The 20,040-nt window shown below is 65.3% G+C and overlaps 1 protein-coding gene across 20 annotated transcripts in view; it reads left to right on the top strand.

Annotated features, from left to right (window-relative positions):
- Positions 1 to 20,040, top strand: part of KIF1A (kinesin family member 1A) — a 69,781-nt gene that overhangs the window by 3,902 nt on the left and 45,839 nt on the right. For 13 of the 20 annotated variants that reach the window (XM_030326850.1, XM_036064209.1, XM_030326849.1 and 10 more), the window contains exons 2-13: positions 3,958 to 4,034; positions 4,674 to 4,853; positions 5,593 to 5,658; positions 6,138 to 6,316; positions 7,356 to 7,467; positions 8,715 to 8,792; positions 9,494 to 9,559; positions 10,082 to 10,099; positions 16,847 to 16,922; positions 18,430 to 18,508; positions 18,872 to 19,014; positions 19,460 to 19,486. In XM_030326850.1, the coding sequence (XP_030182710.1) occupies positions 3,958 to 4,034; positions 4,674 to 4,853; positions 5,593 to 5,658; positions 6,138 to 6,316; positions 7,356 to 7,467; positions 8,715 to 8,792; positions 9,494 to 9,559; positions 10,082 to 10,099; positions 16,847 to 16,922; positions 18,430 to 18,508; positions 18,872 to 19,014; positions 19,460 to 19,486 (1,101 nt within the window). The remainder of the gene's footprint in view (positions 1 to 3,957; positions 4,035 to 4,673; positions 4,854 to 5,592; positions 5,659 to 6,137; positions 6,317 to 7,355; positions 7,468 to 8,714; positions 8,793 to 9,493; positions 9,560 to 10,081; positions 10,100 to 16,846; positions 16,923 to 18,429; positions 18,509 to 18,871; positions 19,015 to 19,459; positions 19,487 to 20,040) is intronic. The other 7 variants (XM_030326852.1, XM_030326851.1, XM_036064211.1 and 4 more) reach the window with 1 other exon arrangement.

Below are 20,040 nucleotides of genomic sequence, written 5' to 3'. Positions count from 1 at the left end.
CGTATAAGGACCCCGGTCACTGAATGTACGGCCCACCCTAATCTGCGTGACCTCATCCTAACTAATTACATCTGCCAAGACCTTTTTTCCAAAGGTCACTTTCTGGGGTTCCAGGTAGATGTGAATTTGGGGAGGACGCTGTTCACCCAGGACACCGCCTCTGGAGCGGAAGGCCACGGCAGGGCTGATCATCCAGGGCCTGCCCCCAGCCCTGCCAGGCCCCACAGGCCCACACCCAGCCCGACCTTCCTGCCTCCAGCCCTCCTCCTGGATGCTGGCGAGCTGGTCCTGGTGGGCATCGGGCAATGCACCGCCATTCTGGATGGTCTGCTGGAATATTCCGGACCCTTCTCCTCTGCTCACAGTGGTCTTTCTCCCAAAGGCCTTTGTCAACCAGCAGCCCTGTGCACAGACCCAGGTGTTGCAAACACCTAATTCATCTAAGTCAGCCCCTATTTGCCATCACTGTTCTAGAATGTTCTTGGCTCCAAATAGAGTGAAACTGGGAACAGAAGGCCACCGAAGGGAACCCGGCAGTGGCTGAGGAGGCAGTGGTGCTGCTGCAGGCCTGTTCATGGGAGGAACGGCCGATGCGGTGTCAGGGAGGAGCCCTGGGACAGCTGCCTTCTCTCCTGGATGCCTGCCACCCGATAGGGTCACCATGGCCGTTCCGCTCACAGGGTCACAGTGGTGACCTTGTTTGCTGTCCCCGCGGGGATGAGGACCGTTTCCGAGGCACAGACGGGGAAACCGAGGGTCTGTGAGGGCCTGTCATCACATGTGGCCGTGCAGGAAAGTGGACAGGGGGCCCCTTCATGTTGTCAGCAAGCGTGTGCTGGGCACGAGCTTCCAGGCATGTGTCCTCTGTCTCTGTCTCTCTCTCTCTCTCTCTCTCTCTCTCTCTCTCTCTGTCACACACGCACATACACACTCACCTACCTGCTGGCGATTTACATGGAACAAGTAACAAGTTCTCTCCCCACGGAGCCCTAGGGGGGCAGGACAGAGGCTCTTACCACCCTCAGGGGTGATGTTCCAGCAGGGAGGCGGACCTTGCACACGTGGATGAGGGCTGTGCCTTGCAGAATCAAGAGGGCACAGTGATGGGGTGCAGAGGGGCTAGCCAGGGTGCAGGGGGCTGGCCGGGATGCAGGGGGTTGTCCAGGGTGCAGGGGGATGGCCGAGTGCAGCAGGGTTGGCCGGGGTGCAGCAGGGCTGGCCGGGGTGCAGGGGGTTGGCCGGGGTGCAGGGGGCTGGCTGGGGCAGCAGGGCTGGCCGGGGTGCAGGGGGTTGGCCGGGGTGCAGTAGGGCTGGCCGGGGTGCAGGGGGTTGGCCGGGGTGCAGGGGGCTGGCTGGGGCAGCAGGGCTGGCCAGTGTGCAGGGGGCTGGCCGGGGTGCAGGGGGTTGGCCGGGGTGCAGGGGGCTGGCTGGGGCAGCAGGGCTGGCCGGGGTGCAGGGGGTTGGCCGGGGTGCAGTAGGGCTGGCCGGGGTGCAGGGGGTTGGCCGGGGTGCAGGGGCTGGCTGGGGCAGCAGGGCTGGCCGGGGTGCAGGGGGTTGGCCGGGGTGCAGGGGGCTGGCTGGGGCAGCAGGGCTGGCCGGGGTGCAGGGGGCTGGCCGGGTGCAGCAGTGTTGGCCGGGGTGCAGGGGGTTGGCTGGGGCAGCAGGGCTGGCCGGGGTGCAGGGGGCTGGCCGGGTGCAGCAGTGTTGGCCGGGGTGCAGGGGGTTGGCTGGGGTGCAGGGGGCTGGCCAGGGCACAGGGGCTGTGAACCAGATCAGAGGGCCACGGAGCCTCCTGGTCTGTCGGGAGAAGGTGAGGAGGGGGCTGTCCCGTGCGCGAGGAGTGCCAGCGGCCGGGTGTGGGACTCACTGTTCCCCGAGGCCCCGCCGAGGTCCCGCTCCATGAGGGCGGCCGCCTCCCAAATCCTGGACGTTTGAGGCGGCGGCCTGCTGGTAAGGCAGCTCGCTTGTGCACATGCGCTCTCACGCTCACACACACACTCTCTCACTACACTCTCACACGCCGTCTCACACATGCTCACACGCTCTCACATACACACGCTTGCACACACCCCCACGCGCTTACACGCTCACACGCTTACACGCTCACACTCTCCCACACACACCTGTCGCCTGATTTACGTGGTATAAATACTCTCCCCTCGGCTAGTTTCGAGCTACAACGGTTTGACAGCAGGCTCACAGAAGTCTTCAGTGTTTGGCTGGAAGGGGCCCAAGCAGCACACGCTGGCTCGTGGGGCCTGAGGTCGCAGGGACATTGAGACGGAGACGAACGGCTTCCGTTCCGCTGCCTCCTCCCGGCCGTCCCTTCCCTGTTCCAGCTGCCCCCCCCCCCACATGTCTGTCCCTTGCAGGCGTGCACCCCGGGCGGCTCTCCCGGTACTGTGTGCTCGTTGGAGGGGCCCCAGCCCCCCCAGGCTTGCTGGGAGCCCGTCCCCGGCTCGGCGAGCCCCCGAGGACCCCCCTCTCTCCTCCCTCCTCAATCCCAGACAAGGAGAAACTCGAGACCCTGGCGAAGGAAGCTGTTTCTCCGGCGAAATCGGCTGTGTCTGGGCATGCGGGGGGCGGGGGGCGGGGACGGTGTGCCAGGTGGGCCCGGGTCTGCCCAGGGAGCAGGGTTGGGGAGCGGGCCTGTCCAAGGACCCGGGATAGGGATCAGGGCCTGTTTCGGGAGCAGGGTAGGGGGGCCAGGCCTGCAAGGCAGGGAGGTGAGGAGCAGAGGGGACCGGGCCCCTGCCGCGTCCTAGCCCGGACTTTGCCTGGGGGGGGGGTGCCGTGATTGTTGTTTCCACGGCGCTGGCATTATCTGCGCCCGGGGTTCCAGTGGCTGTGTCCCCAGGTCCCAGCAGGAGTGGACAGCAGGACAGCCTGCTCTCCTTGGCCTTGCTCCTGGAGGCAGCAGGGATGTGACCCCCTCGAGGCCCCGAGGACGGCGCTGGGGTGGTCAGTCACCTGCTCCTTCCTGCTAGCTTTCCCAAGGTGCTGGTTATCTCCCGGAACCCCTCAAACCTGGGGTCTGGGTCCCAAAGCCAAGTCAGCCCTGGGGACAGGGCTTCAGGGGATGCCCGTGCTGGGAGCAGGCCCGTCAGCCAGAGCTAGTGGCCCCGGGGGCCTGCCCGCACAGACCCCCGGCCCCAGAGTCCTCCGTCAAGGTCAACGCAGACCTCAAAGGTTCAGATGGTGCTCTGGTAGGCAGCGGGCGGGGTGGCTCAATGGGGGTGGAGGCCTCAGTCCCTCCTGCCTGGCCACAGGGCAGTCGCCTCTTGCGGGCCTGGGGCACCGGGGGCCGCTGGGACGTGCGGCAGGCACCGGCTGGTGTGTGACGGCACCAGCACGCATTCGTGGCCTCGTTCCCAGGGCTGCCCCTGGTCAGCCCCGGGGTGCAGCCCGCTGCGGGGGCGGGGCGCGCACAGGACGGCCCCCGGGGGGCCCGGGAGCGCGAGCCCGGAGGGAGCCTGCAGGCACAGGCCGGGAGGAGCAGGCGGTGAAGGCTGTGATGGGGTGCCCCGGCGGGGACAGCCAGGGCCGCACACGGCACACGGGAGCCACATGGGAACGACAGGGCCCGGGGGGAGCAGGGCACGACCGTGCCGGGCTGCCCAGCCTGCCCGGCCTTCCGGCTGCTTCCAGGGCACGTGTACGCGGAGCGGATGTGTAAGGCCCAGAGGGGTGGGCGGCGAGGGAGGCTGGACCGAGCGGTGGGGGTGGGCTGCAGGCTCCACCCGACCGAGGAAAGGGGCAGACGGGGCTCGTCTGCCTGGAATTGGAGCCCTGGCCCCATCCCGCTGTGGGGGGGGGGGCTTGTCTGGGGCCAGAGGCCACCGGGGACCCCGCCTCCCCGCCCTGGGTACCTCCTGATGGGTATGGACCGCATACCGGTCGTCTCTCCCCCAGCACAGCATTAACTGCCACGCCTGTTCCCCCCCGCCCCCTCCGCAGCCATCATTAACCCCAAACAGCCCAAGGAGACACCCAAAAGCTTCAGCTTCGACTATTCCTACTGGTCACACACCTCGGTAAGCCCAGGGCTGGGATCCGGGGGGGTGGGCCGCAGTCGTGTGGACGCTTGTGTGTGGGCCTTAGCCAGTCCCTTAACCTCCCTGAGCTCATGACCTGGGACATGAGGGTGGGACAGGGGAAGGGGCCAGCGGCACCCGCCCGGGGCGGGGAAGGGGCCTACCTCCTCAAGTCCCCGTGTGCTTGAAAGGTCACCCTGAGCAGTGACAGGCATGGTTATGGTAACGCCCCGGACCTGCCTAAATAATCCTCTGTTGGGAGAGCACCCGGCCGCCGTAACCGATCTGTGGGCTCCCAGGGCCTCCAGCCCCACCGCTTCTCATTCCCAAGGCTGCCAACCCAGCCTTGATCTTGAGCCTTATGTCCCATGCTCCTGCCTCGGAACCTTCACACAGGCAGTTCCCTCTGCTGAGATGCCCTTCCGCCCCGCCAGCCCCTCCCAACCCCTCCCTCAGGAAGCTGCACCCCGCCAGGCAGGATTAGGTCCCCTCTCCGGGGCGTCTGCGCGCCGGGGCGCGGGGCGGGCGTCCCTCCCCAGTGGGAGGCCTCGGGCTGCGAGGCGGGTGCTCGGAGAACACAGCGGGCTGAGCCTCGGGCGCACCCGGCCTCCTGCAGCCTCGCTCCCTGTTGTCTTGCAGCCGGAGGACATCAAGTACGCGTCACAGAAGCAGGTGTACCGGGACATCGGCGAGGAGATGCTGCAGCACGCCTTCGAGGGCTACAACGTGTGCATCTTCGCCTACGGGCAGACCGGGGCCGGCAAGTCCTACACCATGATGGGCAAGCAGGAGAAGGACCAGCAAGGCATCATCCCGCAGGCACGCGGGCCCCGGGGCTGGGGCGGGAGGCCGGGGGAGGGCAGCACGGGCAGGGCTGCAGGAGCCCAGCGGGGAAGGGCCGGGCAGGGCGCCCCAGGGGAGCAGCCTCGGAGAGAAGGGGGCCAGGAGGGGAGGGACACTGCGAGGCGGGCTGGAGCCCCAGGCCCTGCGATGGGGGGTGCTGAGGGGCAGAGCCCTGGCCGCGTGCCCCCCGGGTCACATCCGTAAGACAGGGCAGTCGGGAGAGTCATTGTCCCGCTGACCCTTCCCCCGGGAGCTGTGGAGGCTGGCGGCGGACAGGGAGAGACGCCCGGGACAAGGGGTGGCCTTTGGTTAACTGCAGGCTGAGACATGGATGACTCGGGGGCCCTGAGCTGCTGGGACCCCGGGCAGGCTTCTGGATCCGAGCTGGTCAGCGCTCGACCTGGTCAGGGCAGGAGAGAACACCGGGTAGCCTGTAGCACGGGGGACCCCAGCCCACACGGTGGCGACAAGGACGGCCCGAAAAGCGTAGGAAGGGATCACAGATGGTCCGTGGGGACTCCATGACTTAAGCGGAAGACAGCCGCTCTTTGGCTGCAGGCCTTTTCGGTGCCTTTGAGGTGGACTGTGATGAGCAAGAGGGGCCCGGAGAGCGGCGTCTGGCCTGGGCTCAGGCTGCCCACAGCACCCCGGGGGCAGGGCTCCAGGAACAGCCCCATTGTCCCCATCACCTGACGGTGTGTCCTCGGCCCTATAGCTCTGTGAAGACCTGTTCTCCCGCATCAACGACACGACCAACGACAACATGTCCTACTCCGTGGAGGTAGGGCTCCCCGAGCGTCCGTTCTGCCAGCACAGCGGGGGGCTCGGGCGTGGACAGCGGTGCTTTTCTGCTTTAAAGCAAGTCCCCACCACTGGTCTGTGCCGTTGGCTCGTCCCTCCCTCGTGCATGTATCACCCACACCGGGCACGGGAGCGAGGGGCGGTCCTCTGCTCAGCAAGTCTCACTGAGTAGTTGCTCCGGACCAGGGGCAGGGACGGATGTCTCAGAGCCGCGGGACCTGGCTCTGCCATGGCCGCGGTGTGTCCACGTCGGACAAGCCCCAGGATGAGCGCAGGTGGGGGGGACCAGCAGGAGGTGGGCCGACTTCCCTGCGCACTCACTGCCCTCACCTGACCCCTGCACTCGCACATGCCTCCCCCTGCCAGCAGGTGGCCCCCACACCCCTATCCCAAGAGTCCCTGGTAACCGCCCTGCACCCCCACCTTGGGGGGCCCTGATGGTACATCTCCGCCCTGCAGGTCAGCTACATGGAGATTTACTGTGAACGCGTCCGTGACCTCCTGAATCCCAAGAACAAGGGCAACCTGCGTGTGCGTGAGCACCCGCTGATGGGGCCGTATGTGGAGGACCTCTCCAAGCTGGCCGTCACCTCCTACAATGACATCCAGGACCTCATGGACTCAGGGAACAAGGCCAGGTGCATGCCGGGGGCTCGCCCTCCCCCAGTTCTCTACCCTAAACGCCGCCCCCCCCCCACCGCCATTGTGAGTCTCCCTGAGGAAGGCCTGCTCCTGGGGCACCTGTCGGTTTCCCCGTGGGGTCTGTCCAGCACCCCTGTGGAGGGTGGACCCCGTGGGCCTGAGGCCACTGAAGGGCCAGCCTGGGAGGGGCCTCCAGACCCCCACCCTGTCACCTCCACAGGGGCTGCTCCTCCTGGGGGGGACTGGCATCATCTGTGAGGCTCCCCGGGGTCCTTCCCTGTGGGCAGCTGCCCCGTTGGGCCCAGTGGTCAGGAGGCTGTGACGCCTGGTTCTGCCCGCTCTGCGGGGGGCGTAGGTGGGGGCTTGGGGGCAGGGTCAGCCGTAAGGCACTGCTGGCCACGGGCACTGGTGGCACTGCCCCGGGGGGGGGGGGTCTGCCCGGCTGCTCACGGAAACGGTCGCCTTCTCTGCCGCCCAGGGACGCCCCCACGGTGAACGACCTCGCGTGGGTCAGAGCCCCGCAGGAGCAGGGTTCTGGTGAGGCCTGTCCCTTCTGTGGGCTGTCAGCGAATCCCCATCAGGGACACGTCCTGAGGTCCCGGCAGGTCGGCAGCCCTGGGACCAGCCCTGCAGCTCCCCTCGAGTTGCCTTGGGCTCTGCCCCCAGGGGCCTGCTGCCGGCCCTGCCCAGACGGGGACCGAAGGGACAGGAGGTGGGCGCCTCCTTTCCCTCCTGGGCGGGGCCTTTCCACATCTCGGCCCGACGGGGCCCCCTCCCTGTTTCGTGAGTGCTCCTGGGCTCTGCTGGCCCCTGTCACGGCGCCCGAGTACCAGGCTGGAGCTGGTGGCCGGGAGGGCGGGGGCCCCGTTGGCACTGTGACAGGACACGCAGTCACCACCAGGCTGGGTAGGGCAGCCCCGGGAGCCCTGGGAGAGCCGATGCCCCGTGACCTGGTCCAGCTGGCTAGCACCGTCAGCGACTCTCCTGCCCGACCATAGGACGACAGGTAACCACGTGTGGCTTCCGTTCCCCCAGGACCGTGGCGGCCACAAACATGAATGAGACCAGCAGCCGCTCCCACGCTGTCTTCAACATCATCTTCACCCAGAAGCGCCACGACGCGGAGACCAACATCACCACAGAGAAGGTGAGCGTGGCCTTGGCAGAGGTGGGCCATTTGGGCGGGGGCACGGGTCAGTCCCATCGGGCAGGACGAGGAGGCCAGGGAACCACCGGCCTGCGAGGCTCGGACAGCGTCCTCACCCCGGGCGCCGGGCCCTCACCACCCCCTGCTTAGCGTGGGCCTCCGAGAAGTTGGCCGGCCTGCGGGGCCACCTCGTCTCGGTATTTGGCACCGTCTGGGCGTAGAAGGGACTGACGGTGGAGGGGCCGTGGACCCGGGGTCTGCCTCCTGCCGGGTGGTTTTGGTGGAGACCGTGGGGGCTGAGGAAGGGTGTCCCCACGGCCGCACCGCTGAGGATACCAGTGGCCCTTGGAAGCAGAGGGCCGTGGGTGGAGTGAGTGCCTGTCACGACGGTGACCGACTGGCAGGAGAGCGGGGGCCCCGGCATCCACAAGCACAAAGGAGAGGCTGTGGTCTGAGCACCACCCCGCCCACCGCCCCTGGCTCCGGATGCCTTTCCCACGCGCCTTGGCGTTCTCAGGGAACCCGGGTAGGAGCACGGTCCCCTGGGACCTTTATCTGGCCACGTGGTCTCCATGCCCCGGAAGGGGCCGCACGGCAGGCTCAGAGCCTCTTCCTGCCCATCGGTGGCCCTGTCCCTTGGGGTCAGGTTTTCTCTGTGTCACCTCCCCTGACCCACTGTCCAGGCCTCCTCCCCGGGGCGCCTCGGCCGCCGCCTGGTGGGCAGTGCTCTCTCGGGCAGCAGGCAACCCCCCAGGGTCCGCACGTCCCGGGGAGGTTTGCCACACTTCGTCGCCGATCGCGCCAGGGTCCTCTCAGCCTGGTGCCATCCTCCCAGAGATGGCCCGGCAGGGTCTGGGTGGGCAGAGAGAACGGAGCCAGAGCTGGGTTCAGATCCCACCGCGGATGATGAGCCCATCTGTGGAAAAGGGGGGCAGGACACATCTGGGGAGCTCTGTGGGGGTTCCGTGCGGGCACGTGGAGAGCCCCGCGCACCGAGGGCAGCGTCTCTGCAGCATCGTGAGTGTTAGGGGTGAGGGGCACGCAGCCTCTTGGGGAGGTGGGCTTTGAACCCCAGGCAGAGCCTCCGGTGCGCTGTGAACAGAGGGAAACCGCGGGGTCTGAGACCGGCAAACCCCCGAGGCGGGGCTTGGCCACGGCCCCTCAAGTGTGCACTTCAGGCCTCGGAGGGGGCAGGGCGCCCCCTAGCGGCCTTGAGCATCTCCTGCATTTGACACGTTGCGTTTCAGGTGAGCAAAATCAGCCTGGTGGACCTGGCGGGGAGTGAGCGGGCCGACTCCACGGGAGCCAAGGGCACGCGGCTCAAGGTAGGGGCCAGGCCACCATGCCTGTGGACGGCAGCGGGCCCCTCCACGCCTCGCTCATCCGGCAGGTCCCATCTTCCAAGCCTGGCCTGCTCCAGGGTGGGCCGGGCGGGAGGGCCCCTCTTGGGGAGCACCGCCACCCGGGGCGAGCCCGGGCAGGGAGGGCAGGGGGCGAGGGTGAGGGCGTGGGAGGAGGCCAGTAGCCAGAGGGCCGCGCCCAGCACGCTGGCTTAGTGGTTAAGGAGGACGGAGGCCCTGGCGGGAAGGCTGGGCCCCGTGCGGGCCCTCACAGGACCCCGGCCACCCGTGTCTGCGCTTTCCCGCCAGAACCCAGGCTGCGAGGCGGACAGTGTCTGGTCAAAGCGGTCCTTGGTGTCGGGAAGGAGACTTTTCATTTTCAGCCTCCCTTTGGTGCCCGCCGTTACCTGGGGGACGGGAGGGGGCCCTGGAAATTGTACCAGCGGGGCTCGTGTGAGGTGTTCTAAGGACTCCCTGGGGGACTAGGACAAACACTGGGCGCGCTGCACCCCCTTGGCCAGGGTGGGCCTCTGAGCAGCTTCTCGCCAGAGCCTCCCGTGCTCCAAGGAGCCCCGGGATCAACGGTCAGGGCTTGGTGGCCTCAGACCAACGTCACGCGGGTCAGGCCCCATGGGATCACGCTGGAGCAAGAGGTTCATGAGGCTTCCTGTCCTCTCTGCACACAGGAGGGAGCCAACATCAACAAGTCCTTGACCACGCTGGGGAAGGTCATCTCTGCTCTGGCGGAAATGGTGAGCCAGCTTTGGGTTTCTAGAACTAGGCTGATGGGATGGATTGCGGAGGTGGCGCCCTGTCCTGTCTTCTGTGGAGGATGCCGGGGGCCTGTCATACCTGCCCCGGGCCCTGTCTCTGGCAAGGAGCCCGGGGTTCAAGGGAAAGCCCGAAGGTGTGAGGGGTGTGTGTCGCTAGGCTGCAGACGGGGTAGTGATCCCTGTTACTCCCTGGAACCTCAGTTTCCCTACCAGTATTGGCCACTCAAGACACCCAGGCCTTTGTTCAGAGAGGGACGAATCTTACGAGGCCCTACCCTTCTGAGATTGTTAGGGGTGAAGGAACCCGAGAGGTCGCGCTGTCGTTTGGCCCGTCGGGACCCGGGTGGCCAGCGGTGGCCAGGTGAGGAGGGATGGACCCCTGGCACGTGCTCAGGCCTCTCCTGCTCCTTTGTTCTCTGGAGCCTGCCACAGTCTCCTCCCCACACACCTTGTGTCCCCAGGCCGGCCCCAGGTCCTCAGACTCTGTCTTTTCTTTTCCAGGACTCTGGGCCCAACAAGGTAAGCTGCTTTCTTCAGTTCTAGGGGGAGGAATCTCCCTCCAGGGCAGGGCTGGGGGCTGGAAGCAAGGAGCCCCTTTAGCTCCGGTTGTCCTGTGAAGGTCTCGGTCGTAAGAGTGCTCCTTCATTTGTGCACCTCACAGACAGACACATCGAGCCAGCGCTGAGCTGGGCGCTGTGCCAGAACAACACACCCCTTCCGGGGCCACAGCACAATGGGGGACGGAGATGTGGAGACGTGGACCCAGAAAAAAAAAATTACGAATTGGTATACCTTTCATAAAGGAAAAAGACGGGCTGTGAGAGTGACGCACAAGTGAGACGGCCTTTAGTCGGGGTGGCCAAGGAAGCTTTACACGTAGTTTTGAGGCTGAGACATGAGGAGCGGGGGGGGAGCCAGCCATGTAGCTGGAACGCCCAGTGTGAGGTGCTAAAGTGGAAAAACGTTGGCTTGTGTAGGAATTGTGTGTGAGGAAACGCGAGGAAGCACGAGGAACTGTGTGAGGAGATGAGGGGCAGTGTGTGACGAACTATGTGTGGGGAACTGTGTGAGGACATGCGGTAGGAATTGTGAGGAAACATGGGAGGAACTCAGCGAGGGTCTGAGAGGAACTAACTGTAGAAACGGTGTGAATATTTGTGGGGAACTATGTGGACGATTGTGTGAGGAACTGTAAGGGAAGTGTGTGTGGAAGAGTGAACCGTGTGAGGAACTGTGAGAGGAAGTACGTGAGGTGGGGGTGGGGCAAGGATGGCACTTCTGAGGGAATTGTGAGGAACTGTGGCAGCTGTGAGATACCGTGTGTAGGACTGTGTGAGGAGCTATGTGAGGAAGTATGGGAAACGAGCACGGCACTATGGAACCGTGTGATGGACTGTGTCAGGGACCGGAGAGAATTGAAATCGTGTGGAAACGTGTAACTGTAGCTGAGAAAATGCGTGTGAAGTTGCACGCAGAACTATGAGTAAATGTGTGGACTGTGTGAAGAGCTGTGTAGAATGGTGTGGGGAGCTAAATGGACAAATATCTATGCGAGGAAACTGAGGGACTGTGTGGAAACTGTGAGGAACCACGTGAAGATCGTGTGAGGAACTGTGAGGAACCGCATGAGGAACCGCGTGAGGAACCACGTGAGGAACCACGGGAGGAACCGTGTGAAGAACCGCGTGAGGAACCCCGTGAGGAACCCCATGAGGAAATGTGTGAGGAACTGCAGAAGGAACCGTGAGGAACCGCGGGAGGAACTGTGAGGAACCGCATGAAGAACTGTGTGAGGAACCGTGTGAGGAACTGCGTGAGGAACCGTGAGGAAACGTGTGAGGAACTGCAGAAGGAACCGTGAGGAACCACGGGAGGAACCGTGAGGAACCGTGGGAAGAACCGTGTGAAGAACTGCGGGAGGAACTGCGGGAGGAACCATGTGAGGAACCGTGGGAAGAACCGTGTGAGGAACCGCGGGAGGAACTGTGAGGAAACGTGTGAGGAACCACATGAAGATCGTGTGAGGAACTGTGAGGAACCGCGTGAGGAACCGTGTGAGGAACCACGGGAGGAACTGCGTGAAGAGCCGTGGGAGGAACTGCTTGAAGAACCGTGGGAGGAACTGCGAGGAACCACGGGAGGAACCGTGTGAAGAACTGCACGAGGAACCGTGTGAGGAACCGCGTGAGGAATCCCGTGAGGAACCGTGAGGAAACGCGTGAGGAACTGCAGAAGGAACCGTGAGGAACCGCGGGAGGAACTGTGAGGAACCGTGGGAGGAACCATGTGAAGAACTGCGGGAGGAACCATGTCAAGAACCATGGGAGGAACTGTGAGGAGCCGCATGAAGAACTGTGTGAGAAACCGTGTGAGGAACCGCGTGAGGAACCCCGTGAGGAACCGTGAGGAAACGTGTGAGGAACTGCAGAAGGAACCGTGAGGAACCGTGTGAAGAACTGTGTGAAGAACTGCGGGAGGAACCGCAGGAGGAACCATGTGAGGAACCGTGGGAAGAACCGTGTGAGGAACCGCGGGAGGAACTGTGAGGAAACGTGTGAGGAACTGCAGAAGGAACTGTGAGGAACCGCGGGAGGAACCGCAGGAGGAACCATGGGAAGAACCGTGTGAAGACCCGCGGGAGGAACTGCGGGAGGAACCATGTGAGGAACCGTGGGAAGAACCGTATGAGGAACCACGGGAGGAACCGTGAGGAACCGCGTGAGGGACTGTGTGAGGAACCGTGGGAAGAACCGTGTGAAGAACCGCGGGAGGAACTGTGAGGAACCGCATGAGGAACTGCGTGAGGAACCGCAGGAGGAACCGTGAGGAACCGTGTGAGGAACCACGTGAGGAACCCCGTGAGGAAATGTGTGAGGAACTGCAGAAGGAACCGTGAGGAACTGCGGGAGGAACTGTGAGGGACTGTGGGAGGAACCATGTGAAGAACCGTGGGAGGAACCATGAGGAACCGCGGGAGGAACTGCAGGAGGAACCGTGAGGAACCGTGTGAGGAACCATGGGAGGAACCATGTGAAGAACCGCGGGAGGAACTGTGAGGAACTGCATGAAGAACTGTGTGAGGAACCGTGTGAGGAACCGTGTGAGGAACTGCAGGAGGAACCGTGAGGAACCGTGGGAGGAACCGTGAGGAACCGTGAGGAACCATGTGAAGAACCGCGGGAGGAACTGTGTGAGGAACCATGTGAGGAACCGTGGGAAGAACCGCGGGAGGAACTGTGAGGAACCGCATGAAGAACTGTGTGAGGAACCGTGTGAGGAACCGTGTGAGGAAACGTGAGGAAACGTGTGAGGAACTGCAGGAGGAACCGTGAGGAACCGTGGGAGGAACCGTGAGGAACCGTGAGGAACCATGTGAAGAACCGCGGGAGGAACTGTGTGAGGAACCATGTGAGGAACCGTGGGAAGAACCGTGGGAGGAACCGTGAGGAACCGCGGGAGGAACCGCGGGAGGAACCGTGTGAGGAATTGTGGGAGGAACCGTGAGGAACCGCGGGAGGAATTGTGCTGGGAGTCGGACATGCTGTGTCGGGAAATCTGTGGGAACTGCATGTGAATACATGTGAAGAATTGTGAGAAACTGTATGTGGACCGCGTGAGCCACCGTGGGACTTTGCGTGAAACAGCGCGGGGATGGCGTGAGGGATCTCTGAGGAGCCGCGTAGAGGGCTGTGTGAGGAACTGCGGTCTGTGAGAGGCACCATGTGAGCAACCTCTGGGGATCCGTGTGGGGAGCTGTCCGGGGAACCTGCACGAGGAGGCGTATGAAGTGGGGAGTCACGCGTGAAACGCCGTGAAAGAACCGTGAGGAGCTGCGTGGATGGTGTGAGGAACCGGGCAAGAGCTGTACGGAGAACGTGAGCAACTGTGCGACTGCGTGTGTGTGACAGCCCGAGGCGTGAGGAGCTCTGAGGAACCGTGTGGGAAACTGTGGGGAAGCGTGAGGAACCGTGTGAAGGACCGTGAGGAACCGTGTGAGGAGCCACGTAGGAAGCGTGTGGGGAGTGGTGGTGTGGACGGCGTGTGGAAAACCGGTGACTTAGGAGGGGAATTGTGAGGCGTTCGCGGAGAAGCGCGTGAGAGAGGACTGCGCGGAACTGCGCGAGGGACTCTGCGGGGGCCTGAGGGCACTGGGAAGAACCGTGAGAGGAAACGTGTGACAGACTGAGGAACTGGGAGGAACCGTGTGAAGGAAGCGTCGGGAACTACGGGAGAGAGCGGGCGGCACACTCCCGGGGCCTACGGAGAGCCGAGAGCCGTGCGGAACGGCACGCGGAAGTGTGCGGAAGCGCGTGAGAAGGTGTGCGGGGAGCCAGCCGTGCGAGGAATTCCGGGGAACGGCGTGTGGGAGCGTGTGGACGCGCGTGGGGGGACCGTGGGGAACGGGGCGCGAACCTGTGCGCGGAGCTTCGTGGGAAGCCAGGGAAGGGCGGTGTGGCGGACGCGCGAGGAACCGTGCGGGGAGCCGAGGGTGTAAGCGGAGGGCTGGGAGGCGCTTGGTGGAGCCGCGAGAAGCGTGTGGAATGGTGTGGGCGGACCGCGTGGGAAGCGTGGGAGCGACTCTCGAGGACATTTTTGGAGGACGGTGCGGGGCTCTGGGACGACGCGGGGAGCCGCGTTGGGGAGCGTGAGGAACCGGGCAGGACTGGGTGTGGGGGGCCGGGAGGACGGGAGAGAAACCGCGTGACAAACCGCGACGGCGCCGTGTGGGGAGCCGTGCGAGGAATTGCGGGAAAAGGTGCGTGAACCCCGAGCGACGGCGTGGAAGCGCGGGCCACACGGTGGGGAGGCGTGGGAGCCGTGCCAGGGATCTGCGTGGAGGACCGCAAGAGGCTCCGAGGGGACGCACGCGAAGCCGTGGAAGATGGCGCGGGGTCTGTGTGGGAGGTGCGTGTGCGGACCCTTCGGGAACCGCGAGGGACGGCGTGCCCTCTGGGGAAGCGTGTCGGGGCGTGTGCAGAGGGGCCCACGCGAGGAGCCGGGTCACGAGCCGCGTGCTGGGGAGGCGCCGCGGGAGGGAGGAGGGAGGGGCCGTGAGCTCATCGGCGAGGCACCCCGGCAGCCGCGGTGGAAACCTGGGCGGGAGTCGGGCGAGGAAGTTCCTGAGGACCAGGGCCCGGAGCGGGGGGCGCGGGGACCCGTCCCCGTGAGGCGAGGAAGCCAGCGGAGGGCGGGGCTCCGACGCGAGGCCCGGAGGTCCCGCGTCAGGCGCCAGTTGACCGCGGCTCGACGGGGCGAGCGGACGCGCTTCGAGCAGGGCCCGCGAAGCCCGGTCGAATCTGGCCCGGCTGCTCGGAGGAGACTGGGGACGGGCGGGCGGGCTGGCGCGGCCGCCGGGAGAGCGGAAGTGGGCGTCGCGGAGATCCGGGTGCGAGAGGACCCGGAAGGACGTGGAGGATCCGGTGCGGAGGCGGGGGAGGCGGGGGAGAAGGGGGAGCGGGGGTGGCCCTGGGAGGTGCGGGAGCGGGAGCGATCGGGGGCTGCCGGCGGACGGACGGACGGACGGACGGACGGAGCGAGCCGTGGGGAGGGCGCGGCGGGATGGAAGGTGACCGCGGGGGTCCTTGCTGAAGGGCCCGTGTGCCCGGAGGGCGCTCACCGTGGGGACGAGGAACGTGACAGACGCGGCAGAGGATTCGGCCTCGGGAGTTAAATCACCGAAAGACGACGTAGAAATACAGTCTTCATCCGTCACGTTTCGAAGGAGAACAGAAGGCCCCGGGCGCCGACGAGCTGCTGTGAGATGGGCCCTCAGACCCGCTCTCAGCGAAGCCGGCGCGGCCTTTCTGCGGGCTCTGATCGCGGGCCTCGAGAGCTTTCACAGTTAAAAACGATTTTTTCATGTGTATTCAGTTTTGAGGGAAAGAGACACAGAGCTTGAGCAGGGGAGGGGCAGAGAGAGAGGGAGACACAGAGTCCGAAGCAGCCCCAGGCTCCGAGCTGTCAGCACGGAGCCCGACGCGGGGCTCGAACTCAGGAGCCGTGAGATGGTGACCCGAGCCGAAGTCGGACGCTTAACCGACTGAGCCGCCCCGGCGCCCCAGGCGCCCTCTGAGATCTAGGGGAGCGCCTCTTGGAAATCAGCCTGAAGAACAGCGACGGAGGAGCCTGCGTCTAGAGAAAAGGCACAGCCCTTGCGGTGGCGCCCGTGTGCGTCTCCCGGGAGGGCTCTGGGGGACAGGGTCGTGTCCGGTGGCCTCTGCAGGGGCTCAACAAATACTTTATTTATTTTTTTTTTTTTAATTTTTTTTTCAACGTTTATTTATTTTTGGGACAGAGAGAGACAGAGCATGAACGGGGGAGGGGCCGAGAGAGAGGGAGACACAGAATCGGAAACAGGCTCCAGGCTCCGAGCCGTCAGCCCAGAGCCCGACGCGGGGCTCGAACTCACGGACCGCGAGATCGTGACCTGGCTGAAGTCGGACGCTTAACCGACTGCGCCACCCAGGCGCCCCTCAACAAATACTTTAAAGCAACTGTGTGCACGGACGAGGAGACGGTGGAAAGTAACCGGGTGCCCTCGGTCGGTGGACTCCCTCGTTCCATCAGCGGCGTCCCCAGGGAGCGGTCAGCGGTCTCCCTCAGCCAGTCCGTAGGCAGTGTCCACGGGGCGCGGTGCCCAGCGGCCGTCGCGTGGCCGGAGTCCGGGTTCTGAATGTCCTCTGTCTGCCGGAATGGAGGAAGAAAGAGGCACAGGAGTAGGCGAGGGTGTGGAGGACGCTTCGTCCTGGGGCCGGCGGGCGGGGGCAGGAGCGGCTACCGAGGAAGGGGCCTGTGCCCTGGACTGCAGGGCAGGGGAGGGAAGGTGAGTTCAGTGAGGGAGACACGTGAGCGACGGGCGTGGGCAGAGGCCCGCGTTGTCACGTAAAGCAGCGGGGCCTTTGCTGTTGAGTCAGCGGGACTGACGGTGGGGCCCGAGGAGGGGGCGGTGGGCTCAGACGGCCCTTCTGACGGAGCAGAGGCAGGACACGCGGCCGCGTCGGGCTGCGCGGCCCAGACGCGCGACGGGACAGACGAGGGAGGAACCCGAGGCATGTGCCAGCGAGTCTGCTCCCAGCCCCGAGTGCAGGCGCCCCGGGGCAGCACCCTGGGGTTCCGGTGGGGAGAGGCCTTGAGAACCGGCCCGGCCCCGCCTTCCACACCGGCCTTCGGTTTGGGGGACCCACCCACAGACCCCGTGCTTTGCCCTTCCAGCTCCCTTCCCTTCTGGCGGGCTCAGGCTTCACCTCGAATGTTCCTCCCCCACAGAACAAGAAAAAGAAGAAGACCGATTTCATTCCCTACCGAGATTCCGTGCTGACCTGGCTGCTCCGGGAAAACCTAGGTGAGGACTCTCGGGGTCGCCTATCCGCCGGGTTCTAACTTCCACCCTGGGCCGCCGTCCCGCCCTCCCTCCCGGGGAGGGGCGTCCAACCACCAGGAGGCCCCTCACCCTTTCTGGGCTGAGGTTGAGGTGGACCTGGGGGGTCCTTCCGGAGGGCCCGGGCTGGTGGCCAGCGAAGGGCCGAGGAGAGCAAGTGCGGGGACGCAGCATGGCCCGCGGGGCCACAGGACACACACGCCTGTGCCGCTGCTCCCGCTTTAGGCCTGTGACACCCGGACCACGTCCCCCCACCCCCCGCCTCGCGGGGACTCCGCGATTCTGGGGAGCCCTGCTTGCTTGCTGGGCTTTTGGGAGGTGCCACACGTCACGCCTTCTCCCTGAGTTCTGGGCCACCGGGAGACAGAGAGGGAGATGGAGACTGAAACGTTCCCAATCCCGATCCCTTCAACCCGAAAACAACCGTGGGGGTCCTCCCTGGCTACGTTTACAGCTCGGGAGGCCGACACCCAGGAAGGTAAACTGAGTCACGGGCTGACCCGGTGAACATAGGCAGCTGGGATCTACAGCCTTCCTCAGCTCCACGGCTGTGGTGTGGGGGCCCCGGCCGGCTGACCCTGCACCCCGGAAGCAGTCTGGCTGTTCCTCAGCTCAGACTAGCGATGGGCGCCACCTGGGCGCTCCGGGAGGCAGGTGAGCCCCACCGAGAGCGGATGGTATGTGCCAGGAATGCATTTCTTCACCCGAGGCCAGGAAGGAGGCCTTTCCCGCAGGGCGGGGGCCGGCCCCAGGGTGGGGACAGGGGGAGCCCCCCACAGCCCAGCCTGGCGCCCGAGCCCTTTAGGCTGTCACCTCACAGTCTGTGTGGGGGCCACACCCTGGGCACATGACTCCCGGGACACGCGTCCCTGAGGTCACAATGGAGAGGCCATCGGTCCCAACCCTGAGCACGGACAGGCAGCCGTCCCGAGGGCTGCCCGGGCCGCTGACCCGACCGCGCCGACGGCCCAGCCCCCGCTCCGCTCAGAGCCTGCGAGTGATCCTTCGGCGTCTGAACTGAAGTCGAACATCCAGTTCCTCGCGCAGTGTGTTAACCTGATGCCGGGCTGCTCCGCACTGCCCCGGGCTGGGAATCTGACCTTAAATACCGAGAAAAATCTTCCAAATGAGGAAGATAGAAGTGAAAGAAATCATTGCACCTGGAGTTGAATTGAAACGAACGTTGACTTTCTCAAGAAATATCCTGAGCGTGAGAGGAAATGCTCCTCTCTTCAGTGTGGGGAGGGAAGACTGGTGGTTGTGAAATAAACCCAAATTCGAGCAAAGCACTCTGCGGGAGAAAAATGACCGAGGTACCCGCTGCGGTGATGAAGTCAGACCCCCCGTTCCCACAGTTGGCCCGTGACGCAGTTTACCTCTCTGAGCCTTGGCTTCCCCAGCTGTACATGCAGGCGGGGAGGGGCGGGAGGGTGGGGGGAGGAGCCCCCGCGAGCTGGCCTTCTTCCCGCAGGTGGGAACTCCAGGACCGCGATGGTAGCGGCCCTGAGCCCTGCAGACATCAACTACGACGAGACTCTGAGCACGCTGAGGTGTGTCCTCCAGGGAGGTGGGCCCTGTCCCCCCCGCCCCCCGGCAGTGGGACTTGCTCGCTCGTCCCTGGGACCACAGGCCCAGACGCGAAGGCCCCGCCACGGGGAGAAGATACCACCCTGTCCCTGCTCCTCCTGGGGACTCAGTTCCCCCGAAAGGGGGCAGGGTTAGGTGAGGCCCCCTGTGGGTCTCTGACCAGTGGCCCCACTGACTCCAAGTGGCGTGAGCCCCTGCCCTGTGTCACGGCCCCTGGGTCCCCGCTACCGAGGCCCTCCCCACCACGGCTCTGCCCCGGGCAGGGCTCCGGGTGCCCTCGGGCCTGCCCGGCACGGGCACAGCCCACAGTTCCCTTGGCCGTCCAGGTACGCCGACCGGGCCAAACAGATACGCTGTAACGCCGTCATCAACGAGGACCCCAACAACAAGCTGATCCGTGAGCTGAAGGACGAGGTGACCCGGCTGCGGGACCTGCTGTACGCCCAGGGTCTCGGGGACATCACCGACAGTGAGTGTCTGTGCCCGCCTGTCCTGGGCAGGGCAGCCGGGCCAGAGTGGCCTCCCTCCTGGGGACGGCCACCCGCTCGCCGGCTGCGGCCCGGCCGGGACCGGTCAGGCGGCCTTTGTGGCCTTGCCACCGGAATCCTAGCCCTGCTCTGAGTCCCCGTGCGAGGCCCCCCTGGCGGGAGGCTGGGGTTTCTGTCCTCGCCCCGGGTGGACTGCATGGTTCGGGTTTGGAGCTGGCCCAGGCAGGCCACGGACGTTTTTCCCGGAAGCCACGTGGGCATGCCGTGGGCGCGGGGGGTTGCAGCGGTCTCCGTGCGTCCCCCGAAGACCCCCGCCACCCTGTCGGATGCCCGGCCTGCGACCGGCGTGCCTCAGACCCTCTGGAGACAAACCTGTTCTTCTGTTTCTCTGTCTCTCCTCCTCCCCCACGCCTCCCCTCCCCATAGCCAACACTGTGCCCGGAGGACCCAAATGTGTGTATCCCCCTCACTGCTCTCCGCATCCCCGCTTCTGTGCCTGCTCGGCGGGGCGTAGGGCAGCACGGCGGGGCGTAGGGCAGCATGGCGGGGAGGGGCCCGCCCAGCCCTCCTCTGCCTTCCCCTCTTTCAGGGGCTGGGGACAACAGCCGTCTTGTTCGCAGACACCCTCTAGGTGGATGCAGGCCATGCTGCCTTGTGAGCCTGCGTTCCGGGTTCAGTCCCGTGTCTGTGTGGGAAACTGAGGCCACAGGGAGGCCTGGTGCAGTCGAGGCCCTGCCAGGCCGGAAGTGACTGAACTCGGCCTGTCCGAGCGCCCCGCAGTGCCAGAGGCCTGGCAAGCTCGGAATGTTAGCTGGCACCGGAGGGCCGGGAGAGCTGGAGGGCCCGCCGAGGCCCGGGGCCTGTCCCCTGGCTCCCAGCTCCGGCCTCCCCCAGGCCACACCGCACACACCTTCCCCTGGAAGCGCCCGTGTGCCCTTCCGGCCTTGGGCCTGGCTCCCTGCGGCATGGACACGTGGTTTGGTGCCTGCCCGACCCAGGGGCCGCAG

Source organism: Lynx canadensis, chromosome C1, assembly GCF_007474595.2.
Source record: "Lynx canadensis isolate LIC74 chromosome C1, mLynCan4.pri.v2, whole genome shotgun sequence".
Classification (NCBI taxonomy): domain Eukaryota; kingdom Metazoa; phylum Chordata; class Mammalia; order Carnivora; family Felidae; genus Lynx; species Lynx canadensis.
The sequence above is the reverse complement of the archived record's forward strand: the minus strand, read 5'-3'. Positions and strand labels throughout refer to the sequence as shown.